At 37.2% G+C, this 17,359-nt stretch overlaps 3 protein-coding genes across 5 annotated transcripts; 1 reads left to right on the top strand and 2 right to left on the bottom strand.

The window, feature by feature from the left end:
• Positions 1-454: 454 nt before the first annotated feature.
• Positions 455-8,200, bottom strand: LOC136237305 (tripartite motif-containing protein 2-like). Of its 3 annotated transcripts, none has more exons than XM_066027661.1 (2): positions 8,103-8,200; positions 455-2,148 (listed from the first exon to the last, which is right to left on the bottom strand). In XM_066027661.1, exon 2 carries the CDS (start codon positions 1,712-1,714, stop codon positions 563-565), a length of 1,152 nt encoding a protein of 383 aa, XP_065883733.1. In that variant the 5' UTR covers positions 1,715-2,148; positions 8,103-8,200; the 3' UTR covers positions 455-562. The 3 variants fall into 3 exon arrangements, with proteins under 3 accessions (XP_065883733.1, XP_065883734.1, XP_065883731.1); XM_066027662.1 differs by having other exon boundaries at positions 8,134-8,152; XM_066027659.1 differs by lacking the exon at positions 8,103-8,200 and adding an exon at positions 3,695-4,123.
• On the bottom strand, positions 1,720-2,139 carry LOC136247815 (tripartite motif containing 13-like). The gene has a single exon (XM_066039641.1). The coding sequence runs from the start codon at positions 2,137-2,139 to the stop codon at positions 1,720-1,722; it is 420 nt and encodes a 139-aa protein (XP_065895713.1).
• Positions 8,201-8,253: 53 nt separating the features above from the next.
• Positions 8,254-16,873, top strand: LOC136251203 (E3 ubiquitin-protein ligase TRIM71-like). Its single transcript, XM_066043596.1, has 3 exons — positions 8,254-8,300; positions 8,355-8,412; positions 16,045-16,873. The coding sequence occupies exon 3, from the start codon at positions 16,079-16,081 to the stop codon at positions 16,712-16,714; it is 636 nt and encodes a 211-aa protein (XP_065899668.1). The 5' UTR covers positions 8,254-8,300; positions 8,355-8,412; positions 16,045-16,078; the 3' UTR covers positions 16,715-16,873.
• The last annotated feature ends 486 nt before the right edge of the window (positions 16,874-17,359 follow it).

Here is a 17,359-nt window from a genome sequence, read left to right as displayed (position 1 = left end):
TATTGGGAAGCCATATAAGAGCAATGTCCATTACAACCCTTTCCCAAACTTTTAATGGAGCCAAACTGTACGTGTCTGTTGTTGACACCTTTGCTGTTACCAATAATCATCTGGTTGGCTGAAATGTTAACTCTGTTGAGAAAAAATCCACTTTTAATTTTTAGCTGTTTTTCAGGATTCAGCTCAATGTGAACATACTATAGCTAGTATTAATAGTTCATAGCAAATAATCACCCTCCAGCAATGTTTCACTGTCCAGTGTACCATAGAAATGCAATTTTTAAAAGTAGCTGTAGGAACAATTGATTATTTTTTTGAGGCACTGTCGTCATCTGGAGGTGCTGGGGTAGAAGTTTCAGATGAAAGCTCTTACAGCTAGCTCCCTAATAGTGTAACAAATTAAATTTCAAGTTTCAACCAGTGCTTTACAGTGCATATATTTGAAACTGTGATTTTATGAATATATTAATCAACCATTGTGCATGTAGCTACAAAATGTGTAGTACATTATGCTAAGATGTGTAATCACTGTTCAGGTTTAGTCAGTTTGAAAACAGTAATATCATTCATTATGGAAAATGTGTATCCTGTTATTGCACAAGTCGCAAATGTAAATATCCTCATTATTGTTAACAGCTATTCCATGTGGATTTGAGAATTCACCATCACCAGATCCATGAGGCCCAAAGCTGTGTACATAGTGGCCATTGTTGTCAAATATAACCACCTGATTTTTGTCACCAAGTTGAGTTACTAGTATGTAGCCATTGGAGTCATTGGTAATACAATGAGGAGTGTTGGGGTATCCATCCCTGGATTTACCATAGCTACTAAACTTGCCAATATACATGCCATCGAGGGTGAACCTGTGGATACAGAAATGTGTTATATCAGTGACAAGTAGCTCCTCATTAATGTTGACTGTAACATCAAATGGCATACCCATCTGTCCTTTACCAATGATCTGGTGAAAGGTTCCATCAGTGTGAAGTACTGTGATACGGCCATTGCCAGGATCAGCAATGTATACCTTACCATTGTGCACAGTGAACCCTTTTGGACAATTTAGTTGTACATCATCAGATCTACGTGTGCTAAACTGCAGCAAGAGATCACCATCAATAGTGAACTTGAAAATATTTCTGGTAGCCTGCTCCATAATGTAAAGGTTGTCGTCCTCATCAAAAGAAACTCCCGCTGGATGATGGAACGGATCTTCCAATTTTTGCGTATCAATAACCTTGCTTCTGCCTTCACTAATACGTACCACCACACTTGACTCAGAAAATGCCCAACATTTACTTCTATTGAAAGCAACAAAATAAGGATGCAACCATTCCTGGTGTATTTCACTAGGTTGGCATAACAATGTGTAATGATGCCGGACCGTCAATTTAAAAGGACTCCCTTTGATGTGCTCTCCATTTGCTAATACTGACAGTTCCACTTCTCCGATTTTATCAACCACCATAGTGGACATGTACACACCGTCATTATTGTTTATGACGTTTATTGGCTCAGCAACTCCTACCAATAATTGTATACTGACATTATCCCCTTGCCTGTAACAACGATGACCGTTCCCATTTTTTGTGATGACAATATACTGCACCTTCCTACCAGCAATGATGTCTTTTGGGAGATGAAGTGTTTCACACATTTGAGGATCTAGCAATGTAGGGGAGAATTGATGTGCAATCGACTGTGAATCCATCAGAACTACTGTATGTGGAATGTGAGACTGTAATTGTGGTATACATCACAGATATGACAAAAGAACAAGTTACAATCACCACAATAAGTGTCTACTGGTTCACCACTTGCAGTGGCACATTTGTCACATTTCACATCTGGTTCATCATCTTTTACCTTCTTGGGGACTAATTCATTCACCATAGAGCAAACATTAGTGATCATAGAGGTATCTTCAAATCCACCTCCTGGTATTCTTGATCGTTTTCCACATGTAGGACACATAATGCTCCAACTACTATCTTCCTCTTCAAAATTATATTTCACTGCCATACATACTTCACAAAAGGAGTGGCAACAAAGTAGACACTTTGGTTTGTTGAAGAGTTTGTTACACAGTGGACAAGTGAGATGGCTGAGCACCTTCTTTATCTGACTAGCTGCCATCATCAATATCTAGGGAAAATAGATCCAACACTTACACAGATCAATACAAGACTAAAAAGCAGAAACACTGGTAACCTGTTTTATAGAAACCTTGAAAACTGCTGACTTTCTAACAGGTATGCAAAATTGCAAATCTTGTTATTTCATGCCTCAACCCTTTCAATAAAGGACATTCCTTTTCAATAATGGTATTCTAATGTTCAAAACCTCTAGGAGACCTTTTTACTCAGTAGCTAGTTCTCAACAAGTAATTGTTTTTTAATTAAAAAAATTATAATACAGTTTGATAGACTGGTTGTGGGGTACTTTATACTCTGGTATGGAGAGAAAGAAAGGGAACCGGTCACAACGAGATCTGGGTGTGATTACCATATGAGATTGAGTGATGTTTATTCTGCAGAACCAAGAGTTCAGAGGGTGTATCAAACTGAAATACATCCATAGATATCACTGAGTCAAGCCTGTTCACAGAATAATAGGTTTGACCATATTCACACTAGTAAGTATCAATCAACAGTTCTCTATCATCAGTTAAGGTATTAATTTGATCAAAGATAACAAGAATTTCACTGAACTTAACTCAGTAATTTTGTACAGGCTATACTGGAAATTGCACACTTTCCGAGAAGTTAATGTGATCATTTCCTGATTTGAACCTAGCTATACATTTCAATGTCTGTCTAGTGTATATAGTAACCATAGGTGGCAGAAAGGGAGGGCTAGGGGGCTGAAGCCCCCCTTCGGTCTGTTGAGAGGGGGGTTAGCTTCCCTCAAAATAACGGGATCACGTCAAAATTATCCTTTTTGGAGTGGGGCTGAAAACCTTGATAAAGATCGAGATACTCTAATAGAGCAGTCACTCTAAAAAAGCAGTTACAGTATTAGAGCAGTGTGTGTAGCGAGGTATATAAAGATTTTTATATAGTTTATCAGCTATAAATGCGTAGCTGGTGAGGTGGGCAGCTGTTATCAGCTGGCTGCGACCTTTTTTTTAGTCTCACCTTACCAAACCAGAGACAATGTAGTGCCTCAGTTCATTTCCGCCCCTGGTCAGCCCTTCCTCATATCAACTACTTCCTCCGCCACTGATAGTAACCTAGGTTGAGGCTGTGCATGTTATTGACATTAATACCTTTTCCTATAGTTTGTGTACCTGGCATGACGGGTGGGGAGACAATAGTAATTATCAATCACAGTGCTTGCCATATTTGATTAGCCTGCCTTTACTATATCCCATATGCCTTTCTTCAACATGTAGTGTAGAATGAAATCATCAACACCAGTCTGAGACAACATTAGTGCTTGAAAAAGAGCAAACGGTATACCTTCCATAAAAGTATCACAGTATTACTAAATATCGAGGTATTAATGCGGTATTAATGCGGTATTAATGTAAAAGCCATTGGTATTAAAGTATGGTAGCTCAGCAAACCTCAGGTACAAATTACCACAAACAAACTTGTTTACATAGCACATGGGGTCAGACCTGGATAATCTGTAAAGCAGGACCTGTATGACCCGACTTGGTTTTAACATTGTTACTAAACTGACTTACACTTTGCTGCGAGTTGCTCTCACTGATCGATATCAACTGCCAATTTTGAAAACTGGCGAGCCACGTATATTCAAATACTTTGGTGCAACAACCACGTGTATTCGAACAGTTTGATGCAATATACACCTGTAGATGGAAGCCCCACTTTAGTTTATTAACACTCAGTCTCAGTGGTAGAACCTTGACTGATGGCCATGGTAAAGAAGGATAAAAGGTAAGACAATAGCACAAGCATTTGTATGTTTATCAATATACCAAAGATTTTTTCTTAAGGAAACTAGAAACATTTCTGCAGCAGAATTAGGGCTGTAGCTGTAGCCAGCTTTCTGCTTCGCTTGACTGAAGGCGTCAGGCAGGCAGTAGAAAAATCATTTGAATATATATATATATTTATATTCTGTAGCAACTTGACGGAAACATTTCAGGTCAATCTGAAGACACTTTTGGGCTTGATTTTACCCAACTGATACTGTCGTGTTGTTGTGAGGAAAAATCGAGGCAGGTTTTTGGGTTATATTATTATATCACTGGCCATGCCCACACCTTCGATGTCCCTACTATACAGTACTATTGTGCTGTATTATACTATATATAGTGAAAGTTTAATCATGCCATGGCACCAAACAACTTTTATCTACGTCTATTTTGACTATGACCAACTGCTGTAACAGTAAGATGGAACCCAGGTCTGTGGCTTATAGACTTGAAATTAGAATTTAGGAGAATTTGGAATCACAGAGGTTTGATAAAATCAGTGTGGCCAGGAGTAGGACACAGACTTTGTATAGGTAAGTAGCTGGCTATAACACTTTAGATAGCTTTAAGCATTTCATAGATCTAGTGGATGAATATGCTGGAGTACAGTTGAGGCACGTGAGACAAGGCTCGATCCAGCTCAAACAGTTAGAGTGGCTGCATACATAGTTATGATTCATTGTTAGCAGTTAGAATACAACACTGTATGTTGGCTAGCCCATCATTGGATCATTAGCCTTTTGTCTATACAACCATTGGCATTGTTGAGCATGTTATGAGAGTGCATATTAGCGAACTCTGCCTCTCCAATACCTCCTGGCTGGCTATGCTACATGCAGCTGTGTAAAAAGAGAATGTGCATACAGGAAGGCATTGACCACTATGACAATTTTACCCTTTCATTCTATCTGTTGATGGATCAGACTGTCTGAGATATGGTTTGCAATGTGGATGACTGCTATTCGCTATGGTCCAATAGAGAAAAGGGTGAAACTGAGTAATGATCTCTCCTACATATTGAGCATACATTGAGAATGCAGTAAAAATTCAAACACATACTTGTTATTTCAAGCCTGCATGTAGCTATACTTGTTATTTCAAGCCTGCATGTACCTTTACTTGTTATTTCAAGCCTGTGTGTAGCTGTACTGGTTATTTCAGGCCTGCAGGTGTTAAACAAGTACTGATTGGAGATCAATATAAAGGTTTAATAAGGGACATTGGAAATAGTGGAATTGAAAAACTGAAACTGAAAAACTAAAATTGTTCAAAACTTCATATTAACAGTACCTCTTAACAAAGACCACCTCTACAATAAGACCACCTGTATAATAAGACCGCCTCTAAAATAAGACCACCTCATTAGTAGTTATGTCAAGTAGGTCCGGCTAAGGTGTACTCATAATGTAATAAAGTATCAATCAATCAGACAGTACTTAAAAGTTAAAATGACAGCTGCAGGGTTGTACAAAAGGATATATCTTATCATGCCAAGACCTAAAGTCCATGGTCATGTCACATGAATATACGAAGTCCAAGATCATTAATTTAACTATGCAACTCTTAAATCATGCACAATTCATGAGAAATCCATTATCAAATCCAGTATCAGCAGAGTAAATTATGTATGCAATTACCCCTTTTTCATTGTGACATGACCATGGACTTTAGGTCTTGGCATAGTAAGATAGTGTATCCTTATGTACAACCCTGTAGCTGTCATTTTAACTTTTAAGTATTGTCTGATTGATTGATACTTTATTACATTATGAATACACCTTATAGCCTTTTTGTTGGACCTACTTGACATAACTACTATAATGAGGTGGTCTTTGTTAAGAGGTACCTGTTAATACGAAGTTTTGACCAATTTTAGTTTTTCAGTTTCAGTTTTCAATTTCCACTGTTTCCAATGTCCCTTTAATAAGGGAAATTTTACAATGTGGTCTTTGTACACAGGTGGTCTTTGTAAATATGCTTCCAAAATATTTGACAACGGTGACACAGGTATATCCAGAACAAATAATGCTAGCCTGTTGTGGTTCCTAAATTAAATAGAAACTTTTGAAGTTCAATACTGTTACGTAGGGATGGGTGATAACAAGTTTGATACTGTATTGCAAAGTATTGATGTGATGCAATATGATCATAATCTCATTCAAAACTGCTGAAGTCATAGTACCTACATGCTGAAATGAACTTATAACACAACTAATTGTAAACAAAATCTCTTTGTCAAAAGTACAAACAGTGCTTTACATAGCCTAATCAAGCAACACAGTTCCATATGAAAACAGACATTGACAGTTACAATAGTATGCACTTCCTATGTACAATTTTGATAATTGATCATGTGAGCTACCTGTATTAGTATCAACTCTTTGAGTAACAAGTATTGATAGTCTCTTTGAATTGTATGATATCTGTTGTAATACTTCAAGTATAAGCAAAACTTAGTATGAGTAGGAACTACAACAAACCACTGAAACAAGCAGACAAAACCCAACTTTATATTACACAGGGCACTAAAGCTGCTGCTTCTTTCAGGAAGATATTTACCTTATGGGTGAAACCCAGTAGTCTCATGCCCAGATTGCTTTTTTTTCTCTTGTTGTAGGATTGAAAAAAAAAAGAAAAAAGCCGTGGACAAGAACTTAGGCTTTCTATATCATCAAAAGACAACTTCATTTTTTTTTCTCACAGCCTGGCAGTATTGGTTAGCCATAACCAAGCTTCTAAATGTCTTCGGAGCAACCCAACACCCTTCCAACAAACTTCTATTAAATATGAAATTTTTTTAACTCAACAGCACCTGCTGCAAATACTGAGCAATCACCATGACAGTGCATGAAATATAAAAAGTTTTGTTTTGTTTGCAGATTGTTTTCAACCCTTTCAACAATCCCCAGAATCTGGGGATTAAGAACAAAATGGCTATAATTTACACGAGACCCTTTTTTCCCACCTAACTACAAAAAGGAAAAAGAGGTCCAGTTGCTTTGAGTTCATATGAGAGACACTAATCAGCATGCAGGTTATAATATTAAAAACTTCATACTGACTACAGGAACAGACTTAAAGCACACATTATTGAGCCTTAGTAGTCAGAGTCAGCGTTGTAAGTGGGTCAGTACTGTTGACCCGTTTGACCCACTGACCCGAATAATAATCCGGATCTGACCCTCATGTGACCCGGTCTGATTAAAACAAGACTAGATTAAAAGTCCACAAGTTACACTAGTCAGCCCTACATTTTTTTTTACACTATAAAAATTTGTCTGCAAGAAGTGAGTAGCTACGTATTATCAAGTGGGTGTGGCTCCACGTAAGTTTACATGCAGCTAAAGAATTTTTTAGAAGTTAGTTACCTACATTTCAAGTAGCAACACAGATCTGCTGATGCATGCATGCCCACAGAACACAGCTGATACAATTCTAAAAGTGGGCGTGGCTATACATACCCCACACAGACAGCAAAGCTTATTCCTGAATGGTGGGTGTGGCTCCACATAAGTTTCTTGAGTGTTTACTGCACTTCCATCAATACAATCGAGCTTGTTAACTTATAGTCACACATGATCTCATCTGGGTCAGACCCAAATATTCAGTGAAGTGGATAAGACCCATTTGACCTGTGACCCAAATAATCCAGCCCACTTACAACGCTGGTCAGAGTTTGGCAAGCTAGAAAAGGAGAGATAATACTTCCTTTAACCATTATGCACCTATCAATGTTAGGCCCGTACCCCCCCCCCCCAAGTACGGGCCATGTGGGGACAAGGTGGGGATTTGACACCCTGCAAGAGCAATAACCCCACTACTGGGGCCTAAGTGTTTGTCTAATCCCCTACCTATCACCTATATTTCCCGAGGTATTCCCCCACTCCATGATCAACGCCGCTTCGCTGGCTACGGGTCAACGTCACGTGATTTAACTAAATACAGTTACACAATTCGATTGCTATAAAATGCCTGTGTCAAAAGCCCCACTACTGGGGGTAACTTTGTAGGTGAACCCCCATATAAACCCCCTATGGATCCCGTACTGGGGGTACTGGGAGTTACAATTGATAGGCGCATTATGGCTCAGACATAAACATATTAATGAGTGCCCAAGAACCCATGCTTCCTACACTCTCTGGCTAGAACTCACACGCAGTGTTTAGCTTGCCGTCTTAACTCACTGTCACAGCAACACTACTACTCAGAGTTGACTTCACCCAAGCATAGCCTCAAACGCTCAGCCACGTGTTTATGATTTGAATAAATTGGTACAATACCCGTAGCCGGCATATGCCCGTAGATGGAAACCCTACCAATGAGAGATGGCCACCATAAAGAAAGATTAAAGGTAAACTAAGACAATAGCACACACAGTGTACGTGTTTATTTTACTAAACTAAAGGTTTCTTCTTAAGGCCGGAACATTTTTGCAAAAGAAGCCGCTACTCTTAACTGAAGACGTAAGCAGACAGTAGAAAACTTTTATAGTTTGTCTACCATGTTATCTCATGCAAACTCTTTAGAGAAATCCCCTTAATTTTCATTCCCATATGCACGGGACACTCTCCTTCAACTCAAAGAAATAATCTCTGATAGCCTGTGAGGCCGGTAATCAATCATGAAATACGTAACTGTAAAACCCAAAGGGAGGTCATTCACCAGAGTCACCACAACTGTATTTCACACCATTGAAAAAAACCACCTCGGAGCAAAGCTTACCCGTGCATAAGTTCAATACAAACTTTATTATTCTTACATACTGGCTGATTTTACCATTTAATGGTTTTGCTCATGTGGGTGCATATGGGTTAAACACACATGTATATGTTTTTCAGGAAACCAGGCATGTGCCCACAGCAGCCTGTGGGTGCACACCTGTGTATCAGCACTTGTCTCTGCGAGAAAATAAACTCAATTTCACTGCATACAAGAATAGCTCAGTTGCTAATAGCAATCATCCCTCAGTCTGACCACCTGTCATACTGTATATATTATCACTTACCGTTGACCATGCACAATACACACAATTACCTGCTAACTGGTTCCACACAAAGTGAAGTTGGAGTATGACCCTGCCTAGTCTCCATCACATGGTCAGGGTACTGTCATTCCACACATGACCCTCCTCCACCATATCAGCTATTTCAGTTTGTTCCACTCCAACAATCTCCACTATCACTGTACCATATCCTGCTCCTACAAGAACAAGATGTGATTGTAAGTGAACACTGTACTACATGTTGGTACAATTGTATGGTCACACTAGCTATTTGGTATAATGACTTGATAGATGATGGTAGCTTCATACCACCATCCCTGCTAATAGTACAACAACCTAAGTTGTGATCTACAAGCAGCCACCATCATTCAAGCAGTGAATAAATAACCAATAAAAATACAATAGTGAATTTGTGTGCATGTGTGTGTGTGTGTGTGTGTGTGTGTGTGTGTGTGCGTGCGGGTGTGTGTGACATATGTAGAGAGGATTATAACTAGCCTTCATTGATCTGCAACTCAAAGTCAAAGTTGATCTAACATGATCTGACATTACATGGCAATGCCTGTGCAAAGCAGCAGCAGCAGCAGTAGCAGCAGCGTAAACATGCCAAGCTAGGGGGATCTAGGGTACGACCTCTGAAAAAAAAGAAGGATTTTCAAAGCTTGGATGTGAGTATTTTGACACCCAAAACTCCTTCAGCAGCCATGACATGTATATACTTGGTTCACGATTAATAGCAATTATGGTCATAATTATGCTGCAGAACATTTAAAATTCCTTTAGGCCCCTATTTGGTGATTATTAGTTTCTCATCCACCGCCCGCATCCTTCTTAAGCTACCGCATGGTAAGCCATTATTTACTCTGTGCATGCTCAGAAGAACACGTGATGCCAAACTGTTATAATTTTTTGTTGATGAACGCTACAATGCGCTATATATCGCCAGGAGAACTGTTGTTTTCCTTAGCAAATTGCTGCAGTGCCAGTTGCAATTGTGTTCTATATATCGACTTCATCAAAGCAGCTTTCAGTTGACTGTCGAAAAACAGTTGGCGATCACGAAAAGTAGAATCAGCTGGTGAAGGAAATGTTTGTAGTAAGAAAGAAAGACAATTTGGACAAGGTCTGTACATCAGTGTGTTAATATTTTAATGGCATAATGGTAATACCCTCCCGCCCGCATCATAATAATTAGAAAGGCTGGATGAAAAACTAATAATCACCAAATAGGGGCCTTAGAAGAAAACAAACAGTATGTGAACATATGGTAGAATGGTGCAGATTACACTTCATTGAAAAGTGCAGGTTCAATTCCCCAAGTCAGACAAACGTTTTTCGCCTTTTTGGACCTTTTACTGCAGGTACACCTTTTTCAAAGTTCTTCAATTGCTCTATTAGAGTAGTTGACTGTTCTATCAGAGTATATCGATCTTTCTTTTAGAATATTCAAACCATAACAGCAAACATGAAAGTGGAAGAGAAGTTTGAAGGGTATCAGTGAACAAAGAAGCACTGATCATGAGTACTGCTCTCTACGCGTGATTTGCACAACTGTCATCTTATTTGTGTTGTGTAGTTTACACTAGTGTGGACGTAGCTTGAAATTATAAAGTTATTTTATTAAGTTATGTATACACGTTACATATATATATGTACATAGAGGTGAACAGATTATACACATACTACTTGACATTATACTAATATCTCACTGGACATGCATGCAGTGTGTGTATGTGTGTGTGTGTGTGCTCCAAAATGTATGCAGGATCAAACTGTTAAATTGTTCTATTGCTGGTCATTGGAAAGCACTTTTCTCTTGACCATTAGCAAGATATATATAACACTGAACAGGGGATATGGTGCTGATACACCAGGACATCAATGCATTGTAGTGTGCCAGTTCACTTCAACATGATAACTACAACACCTCTGGTGTAAGGGAGGAAGTAACACAACAAGCAAGCTTGCCTTACGGTATCCCTCCCTGACACTCACAAGAAATAGTGAGTTTGCTAACCTATGACTCGTCTCTCTGGATTCTTGGGACAATATGGACCTTTAGAAAAAGATACAGTGGGACCTCCATTATTCGAACACCTGTGTGCCAGTTCAATCACAAAAGTGTGAATTAGTTCAGATAAATCAAGCCCATTCATTTACAGTGGAAACCTGTCTAAGTTGGTCACCTTAGGGCCAAGATTTTTTGGCCTTACTAGGTAGGTGGTTGCTTTAAACAGGTTAACCAGTGTATAAATAGTTCACCTGGAGAATTAAAAGTGGTCTTTTTAGAGGATATAACACTTCTTATTGCTTTACTGTGATTTAATATTGTGCACTACTCCAGCTTGTTTCGGTACTTTTTATCAATGTGCACTCTAGTTTAAAATTTTAAATTTTTTGTGTGCTTGTTAACTTTTTTGCAAATAAATATTATGACTGGTGAACCCACGCATGCCGAATCTGAAATAGCACTGCGCGCCCCAATTATCATCTGAAAAGTTAAGTATCCATTAGTTGAAATCTGCTTATAATCAAATGTTTGTAATTTCATAGATCTACCAATAGAAGTACTAGATTGTTCTAGAACATTCTATGTATGTTCTATTAGAAGTCCTCAAAAATGTGCACTTTATTAGAGTATTACAATAATATTATCAAATACTGAATTAAATCATGTAATGAAATACATTTATAAGTCTGTTTTCAATATTCATCATTGTATCTATATAGAAAAGAAGAAATGTGAGTAAAACCAAATCTCAAATTCAGCCATAGACTGGTTTTGAGACCTTATACAGTACAAAAAGGAGTGAAATCCACACAAAAACAGCCAAACTGTGAAAAAATGGTGCGGCCTTAAAAAGCCTGGGTGAAAAAAGTTGTGAAGTCACAGGTGGTGGCCAAGAAATGGCTGCAGTGATGTTACTGCTAAAAAATTTAAAAATGGCTGTGTTCATTGTTAAAATTTATTAGCATTAACATCATTACAGCCATTTCTTGGCCACCACCTTTGATTTCACAACTTTTTTCACCCAGGCTTTTTAAGGCTGCACCATTTTTTCACAGCTTGGCTGTTTTGTGTGGATAGTACATTTACGGTATATCATACACTTGAGTGAAATGTACTTGTGAATGCATCTAGTAAAAATCAGGCTTTCAGATCACTCAACTAAAATGCTTTTTAAATTGTAATTAACTTATGGTCTATTCACTGTAAAAATTTTATACAAATTGAATTGTACTGCTGTTCATTTTCTGTTATACACTATAATAATATTATAGCATGCATCCAGTGAATATATTTATCTCAGTATAAAAATGCTTTGTGCATGAAGGCCTGATTTTTACTTGATGCATTCACACTTACGTAGTTTTCCTATTTTAATTGAATTATAGTTTGCATTCCATATGTGTATATAGACTTGGCACTGTAAGTAAATTTTTTTGCATGTGAGCAATTTGAGTAGTCTTCTTAGACCAGTTAGTGGCAATTAATACCAAAGTTTAAGATGCATGTTCACAACCTTGCTGTGTCAACAGGTATTTGAACACTTCAATAATACATGTACAAAATTTTGGCTCAAGCTATAGCTTATGTACACAGTGCAGTTTGGTAATGACTGTTAACGTTTGACCCATACAGAAGACTACTCATTGCAAATTGCACACAAGCAAAAGTTAACTTACATTTCCAATTACTGATTCATTTGACACATTTTGAATGCCCAATATAAACATTCAAGCATAAATGTACTATACTGGGGCTACGTGATGGTCACTTTGCTCTCACCCTACACATAATTAGATTTATACATCTTTTCCAGCATCTTTTAAAGTTTCAACCAATGTGAAAGGTTTAGTTTTGTCTTTATGACAAGCCAGTTTAAAGATGCAAGGGTAGATTGCTCAGCAAATACATTTGCTGAACAACCTACTCTTGCATCTTTAAACTACAGACAATACTAAATCTTTCACATTGCTGGAAACTTTAAACGGTGCTGGGAAGATGCATAAAATTGGCTATAATCTATAACTACATTTGCCACCAAATGCTTTTTTTTCCCCTTGAAAGCAAGGTAGGTTGTAATATTGGAAAAGAGTCTGTAACATAGTTTTTTTTTCAAAATCGCCTCAATATTTTAGAAAATGCGTTCAGCACATTAATTGCTAAGCAATATTAATAAGAGAGAACAGACTGGTTTAAGCAAATTAATAAATACCAATAATCTATATCAATGTTTGAGTCACAAGTGGCTATACGTAGCTCAATAGATGCACTATAAGATGATAATGGCTTTTCAAGCATTTGCTTGCATTGGTCTGAAAACCTTTCCTGGCTATGTGGAATATTAAGTGCCACAGAACCACCATCACTTTAGAATATTATTATTTTTTTATTTATTATTATTAGCACTTTACAGTGACCAGCACTGAAGGTCTGACAGCAACATGTGCTGCAGCCTTAGGATTACCTAACCTAATTGCAAGGACTTAGACTTAGTGGTTTATAGCTGAAAAGGTGTAACAGAAAAGGGGCCAAAGTAAGGAAAAAAATCAATAGATCGTCTTGATGCAATGTTCAGTAGTAAACTAGTTTGCATGAAGAATCATAAGTTTTGAAGTAACCACATGGACAATTCAGTCTGTTTCCTACTTTGCATTTCAAGTACCTCCATTTTAACCAGGTATGTAGATTTATTTGCTGAAATATACTGTATGTTTCTGCATGCATTTTTTAAAATCTTGTGTTGCCTTGTATACTGTCTATTCATGTGACACTCAATTGTGTTGTCTAAAATTTCATGGTGGTAAAATTGCGTTCTGTATAGTCATAACAGGGTGGACCGACTCCAGGAAGTTGTATTCAATTACAGCACTAGCTATCCATGACATGCAGTAGCTGAGTGTACTTTTAAAACTCAAAAATGCTTACAAACTAGACTCTCCAGCATGATAGGTTTCTAGATCATCAACACAATTATGTAACATATTAATGTTAGTTATATACAATATTTACACTATGCTGTGCTACCATGAAATTGGCAATTAAGTTTAAGGGCAAACAGGTCAAAAATTAGACTTACTGTACATAAACAACTAACAACTTAAGAGAAGCCAAAGAAACATTGCTTTAATCCCTTGCCCCTATATACTCTTAACATGAAGCGAGCCAGAAAGTGGGGATAGGTTAACTTTGGAAATGAAATTACACAGTGAAGTTTGAGTAATACAGCAGATTTGGATGCCATTCTGGGGTCTGGGGTCATATTTCCCAGGGGTATTGCAGGTTATAGAAGGACTGTTATAACATTTTAGACTGTTCTTACTGTGTTTTTACAGAAAAATTATTAGCTACAGCTTATTAAAGGAGATATACACAACTATATCTGTTAGTGGTTGACTGCTCTATTAGAGCATTTAGATTTTTTGCTACAAGTAGTGATCAATAATAATGGAGGCATGGCACCATGGTCCAAATGCTTCAACAAACCTTCAGAACAAAATTGGTGCTTTTATCTGCTTCGTAATGATTTCCTCAAATTTGATGCTAAGCTACTTTACTAATACAGAGTGTCACTTCTCCTATACATGTAAACATGTTATTTTGGAAAACCATTCTTTTTGGTACATTGGTCAATTTTCTCCTTTGTAGCCAAAATGAGGCTTTGGGTGTTTATCTGTCTTGTGTTAAGATTTTAGCTTGATATCTCGATGCATTCCAGAGATATGGCCCATTTACTATTAATATATATACAAAGAAACTTTTTATCATAAGTTCTGTGAGTGATTATGTGTGAAAAATGGTGACAAATCATTTTATTGGACAAATGATTCCGTTCCTACCATCTAAAATAAGTATGTAAAACAAAATTTCTGATAATTAAATTTCTTTGTTCTTTTCTTCAATTAAATCATCGTCTAATGCCGCATCAGCAGAAATTTTGGTGAGCAGAATATTTAGCATTTGCTTAATAATTTTCATTTGGTGAGAGTTTAATTTGATGAAATGCATGTGTATAATAAAGTGAATCCCTTGTGGCAGCAAGCTATAGCTACGTGGCTTTGCATTAACAAAGATGTATAAACACTTATCTCATTGCTTATGTACGTATTGGCCTATGTACTGGAAAGAGTCTTTCACATGAAATGGCAGACTCAGATTTATTCAATTCATAGCCAGCACAGCACTGAGCCACCAAAAAGGGAGACGAAATGATTCAGTAGCTAAGTTCTCTGTACAAGATATCTGGTGCGTGTACCTTTTATTCCTTCAGAAATAAGTAGCTATCATACAATTGTAAAATTGTTTGATGATTTAATAACCACAGGTGAGGTAGGATTGAGTTTTGGTGCATCGCTAGTAAAAATATTGTCCAGACTATGCCTCCCATAGAGGTAAAGTATTTTTTGCTTTGTTTTTATCTGCTTTACCAGTTGACGAAATAGCTATATTATAGCTATTTCGTCAACAATCTCGCTAGCTATTACTTAATTACTTTTGTATCAGGAGCTCCACTACTATTTCGTCAACCTACAACATCACCATACTTGACTAGCTTGCTAGGTACAGCACCTTACTTGATCTCAAGCCTGTAAAATTGGTAAGAAACAACAATAATAAAATTATAGCGACATGAGATTTCAATTTGGTGATTTTGTAAGCATTGGCCAAATTGCCAATTTTAATTAGCTACATGCCAAAATTTCTGCTAATATGGTACTTACTTTAGCATTCCATCACCCGAGCAAATCTCACCCAATTTAATTGGTATCCCCATGCATTGTAAAATTACTACATGGCCTGATATAATCATCCGTATCTCTTAGCAGAAGGAAGCTTTGGATGTATAGCTTCACAGCAAGAAGGTTTAATATAGTTGCTTTATCCGAAAACTTAATTTTAAAAGTATTGCCAAAAAATTGATTGAGTTTTCCTACAACTTTTGTATGTGCCCAACAGAATGGTTTTCCAAAATCTGATCTGGGTGATTTCATAAATGCTGTCACGTTCCTGTAAATGTGAGAAGTGACATTACAAGTATAAGTGCACAGAAGTTCATGTACTCCTATATATCATATAATATTACTATAGGATATCATTAAGTGTACTGAGAGGCTACAGCAAGATGAGACAACAAGATTGTAGTGTGGTGACTGATTATGGAGGGAACAAGTTTGGTGGTCTCTATGATGTTGCTATAGGAGTGAATGATGAAGTAGTTATTGTTGACGGAACTAACAATTGTGTGATAGTGTTAGACTCTTGTCTGGCATTGTTATCAGTGATTGGACAAGGAAGTGATGAGGTTATTCCTTATGGTGTAGCAGTCAGTAAGGATGATATTATAGCTGTTAGCTACTGGAGTAGTAGCTATCAAGTGAAGAAGTATTTCCTACAAGGAAAACTCTTATCAGTAATCGGTAACAATAGAGGGAGCAACAATGGCCAATTTAACAGGCCTAGTGGACTAGCTTTCAGTAGTAATAAAATGTTGTGTGTTGTAGATAGGTGGAATTACAGAGTCCAGGTGTTCCAACAAGATGATAAATTTGCATTTACATTTGGTATAGTAAAGGGCAATTTCAACCCTGGACAATTTCAGGATCCTATTAGAATAGCAATTGATACTGACAATAGAGTGTTAGTTAGTGACTGTGATGGTAATCATATTAGTCTCTTCAGTCATACTGGCAGTTTTATTAGAAGGATAACATGTGACAGTCCTTGGGCCATTACGTTAGCCCTGATGGTTACATCATAGCTGGTTGCTATGGTACAAGTATTAGAGTATGGACCCCCACCCATCATTTGATTAGTGAGTATGGAAAGAAGGGATCTCAAAAAGGAGAATTTGATGATATCCATGGTATAGCCATGAACTCTATTGGGACTTTTTATGTTGTAGAGTGGAAGAACAAGAGACTACAAATTATTACTAACAGATGAATTGTGTTTTTGTATGATTTAATCATAAATACTACTTGTTTACATGATAATATTCTGAAGTCAATTGGTTGATATACAGTGTAATACTATTATTAGTGTGTGAAGGGAGATGCTACTATTATACAATTAGAAATTTGCGGGTAACCAAAATAACATAATATACTGATAGCTATGCAAGTTGTAGCTATTGTAGAAAAGTTTTTGTGCTGTGTCATAATCTTTTCTCTTGTATATACAATAGTCTTTAATAAATGTAATTTAATTCAATGCATAGTGCTGGGTAACAGACTGGCATTGCAGCTGTATGTAGCTGTGGACATGATATTTGTAGATCTCTAGGTAGCATTTCATGTATTAAACCAAAAGAGCTCAGATGAAACTTATTTTTCACCATAATTACTTTTGCTAAGAATTGCTGGTGTGCATGTAATTTCAGAGGCTTACGTGATAGTATAGTTCT

Source organism: Dysidea avara, chromosome 1, assembly GCF_963678975.1.
Source record: "Dysidea avara chromosome 1, odDysAvar1.4, whole genome shotgun sequence".
NCBI classification, from domain to species: Eukaryota; Metazoa; Porifera; class Demospongiae; order Dictyoceratida; family Dysideidae; genus Dysidea; species Dysidea avara.
Note: the sequence above shows the minus strand (reverse complement) of the source record. Positions and strands in the feature narration are given on the sequence as shown.

What these genes read in the sequence shown, in the direction of transcription:
- LOC136247815 (XM_066039641.1), bottom strand. Translation starts at nt 2,139, where the DNA reads ATGGCAGCTAGTCAGATAAAGAAGGTGCTCAGCCATCTCACTTGTCCA.
- LOC136237305 (XM_066027661.1), bottom strand. Translation starts at nt 1,714, where the DNA reads ATGGATTCACAGTCGATTGCACATCAATTCTCCCCTACATTGCTAGAT.
- LOC136251203 (XM_066043596.1), top strand. Translation starts at nt 16,079, where the DNA reads ATGAGACAACAAGATTGTAGTGTGGTGACTGATTATGGAGGGAACAAG.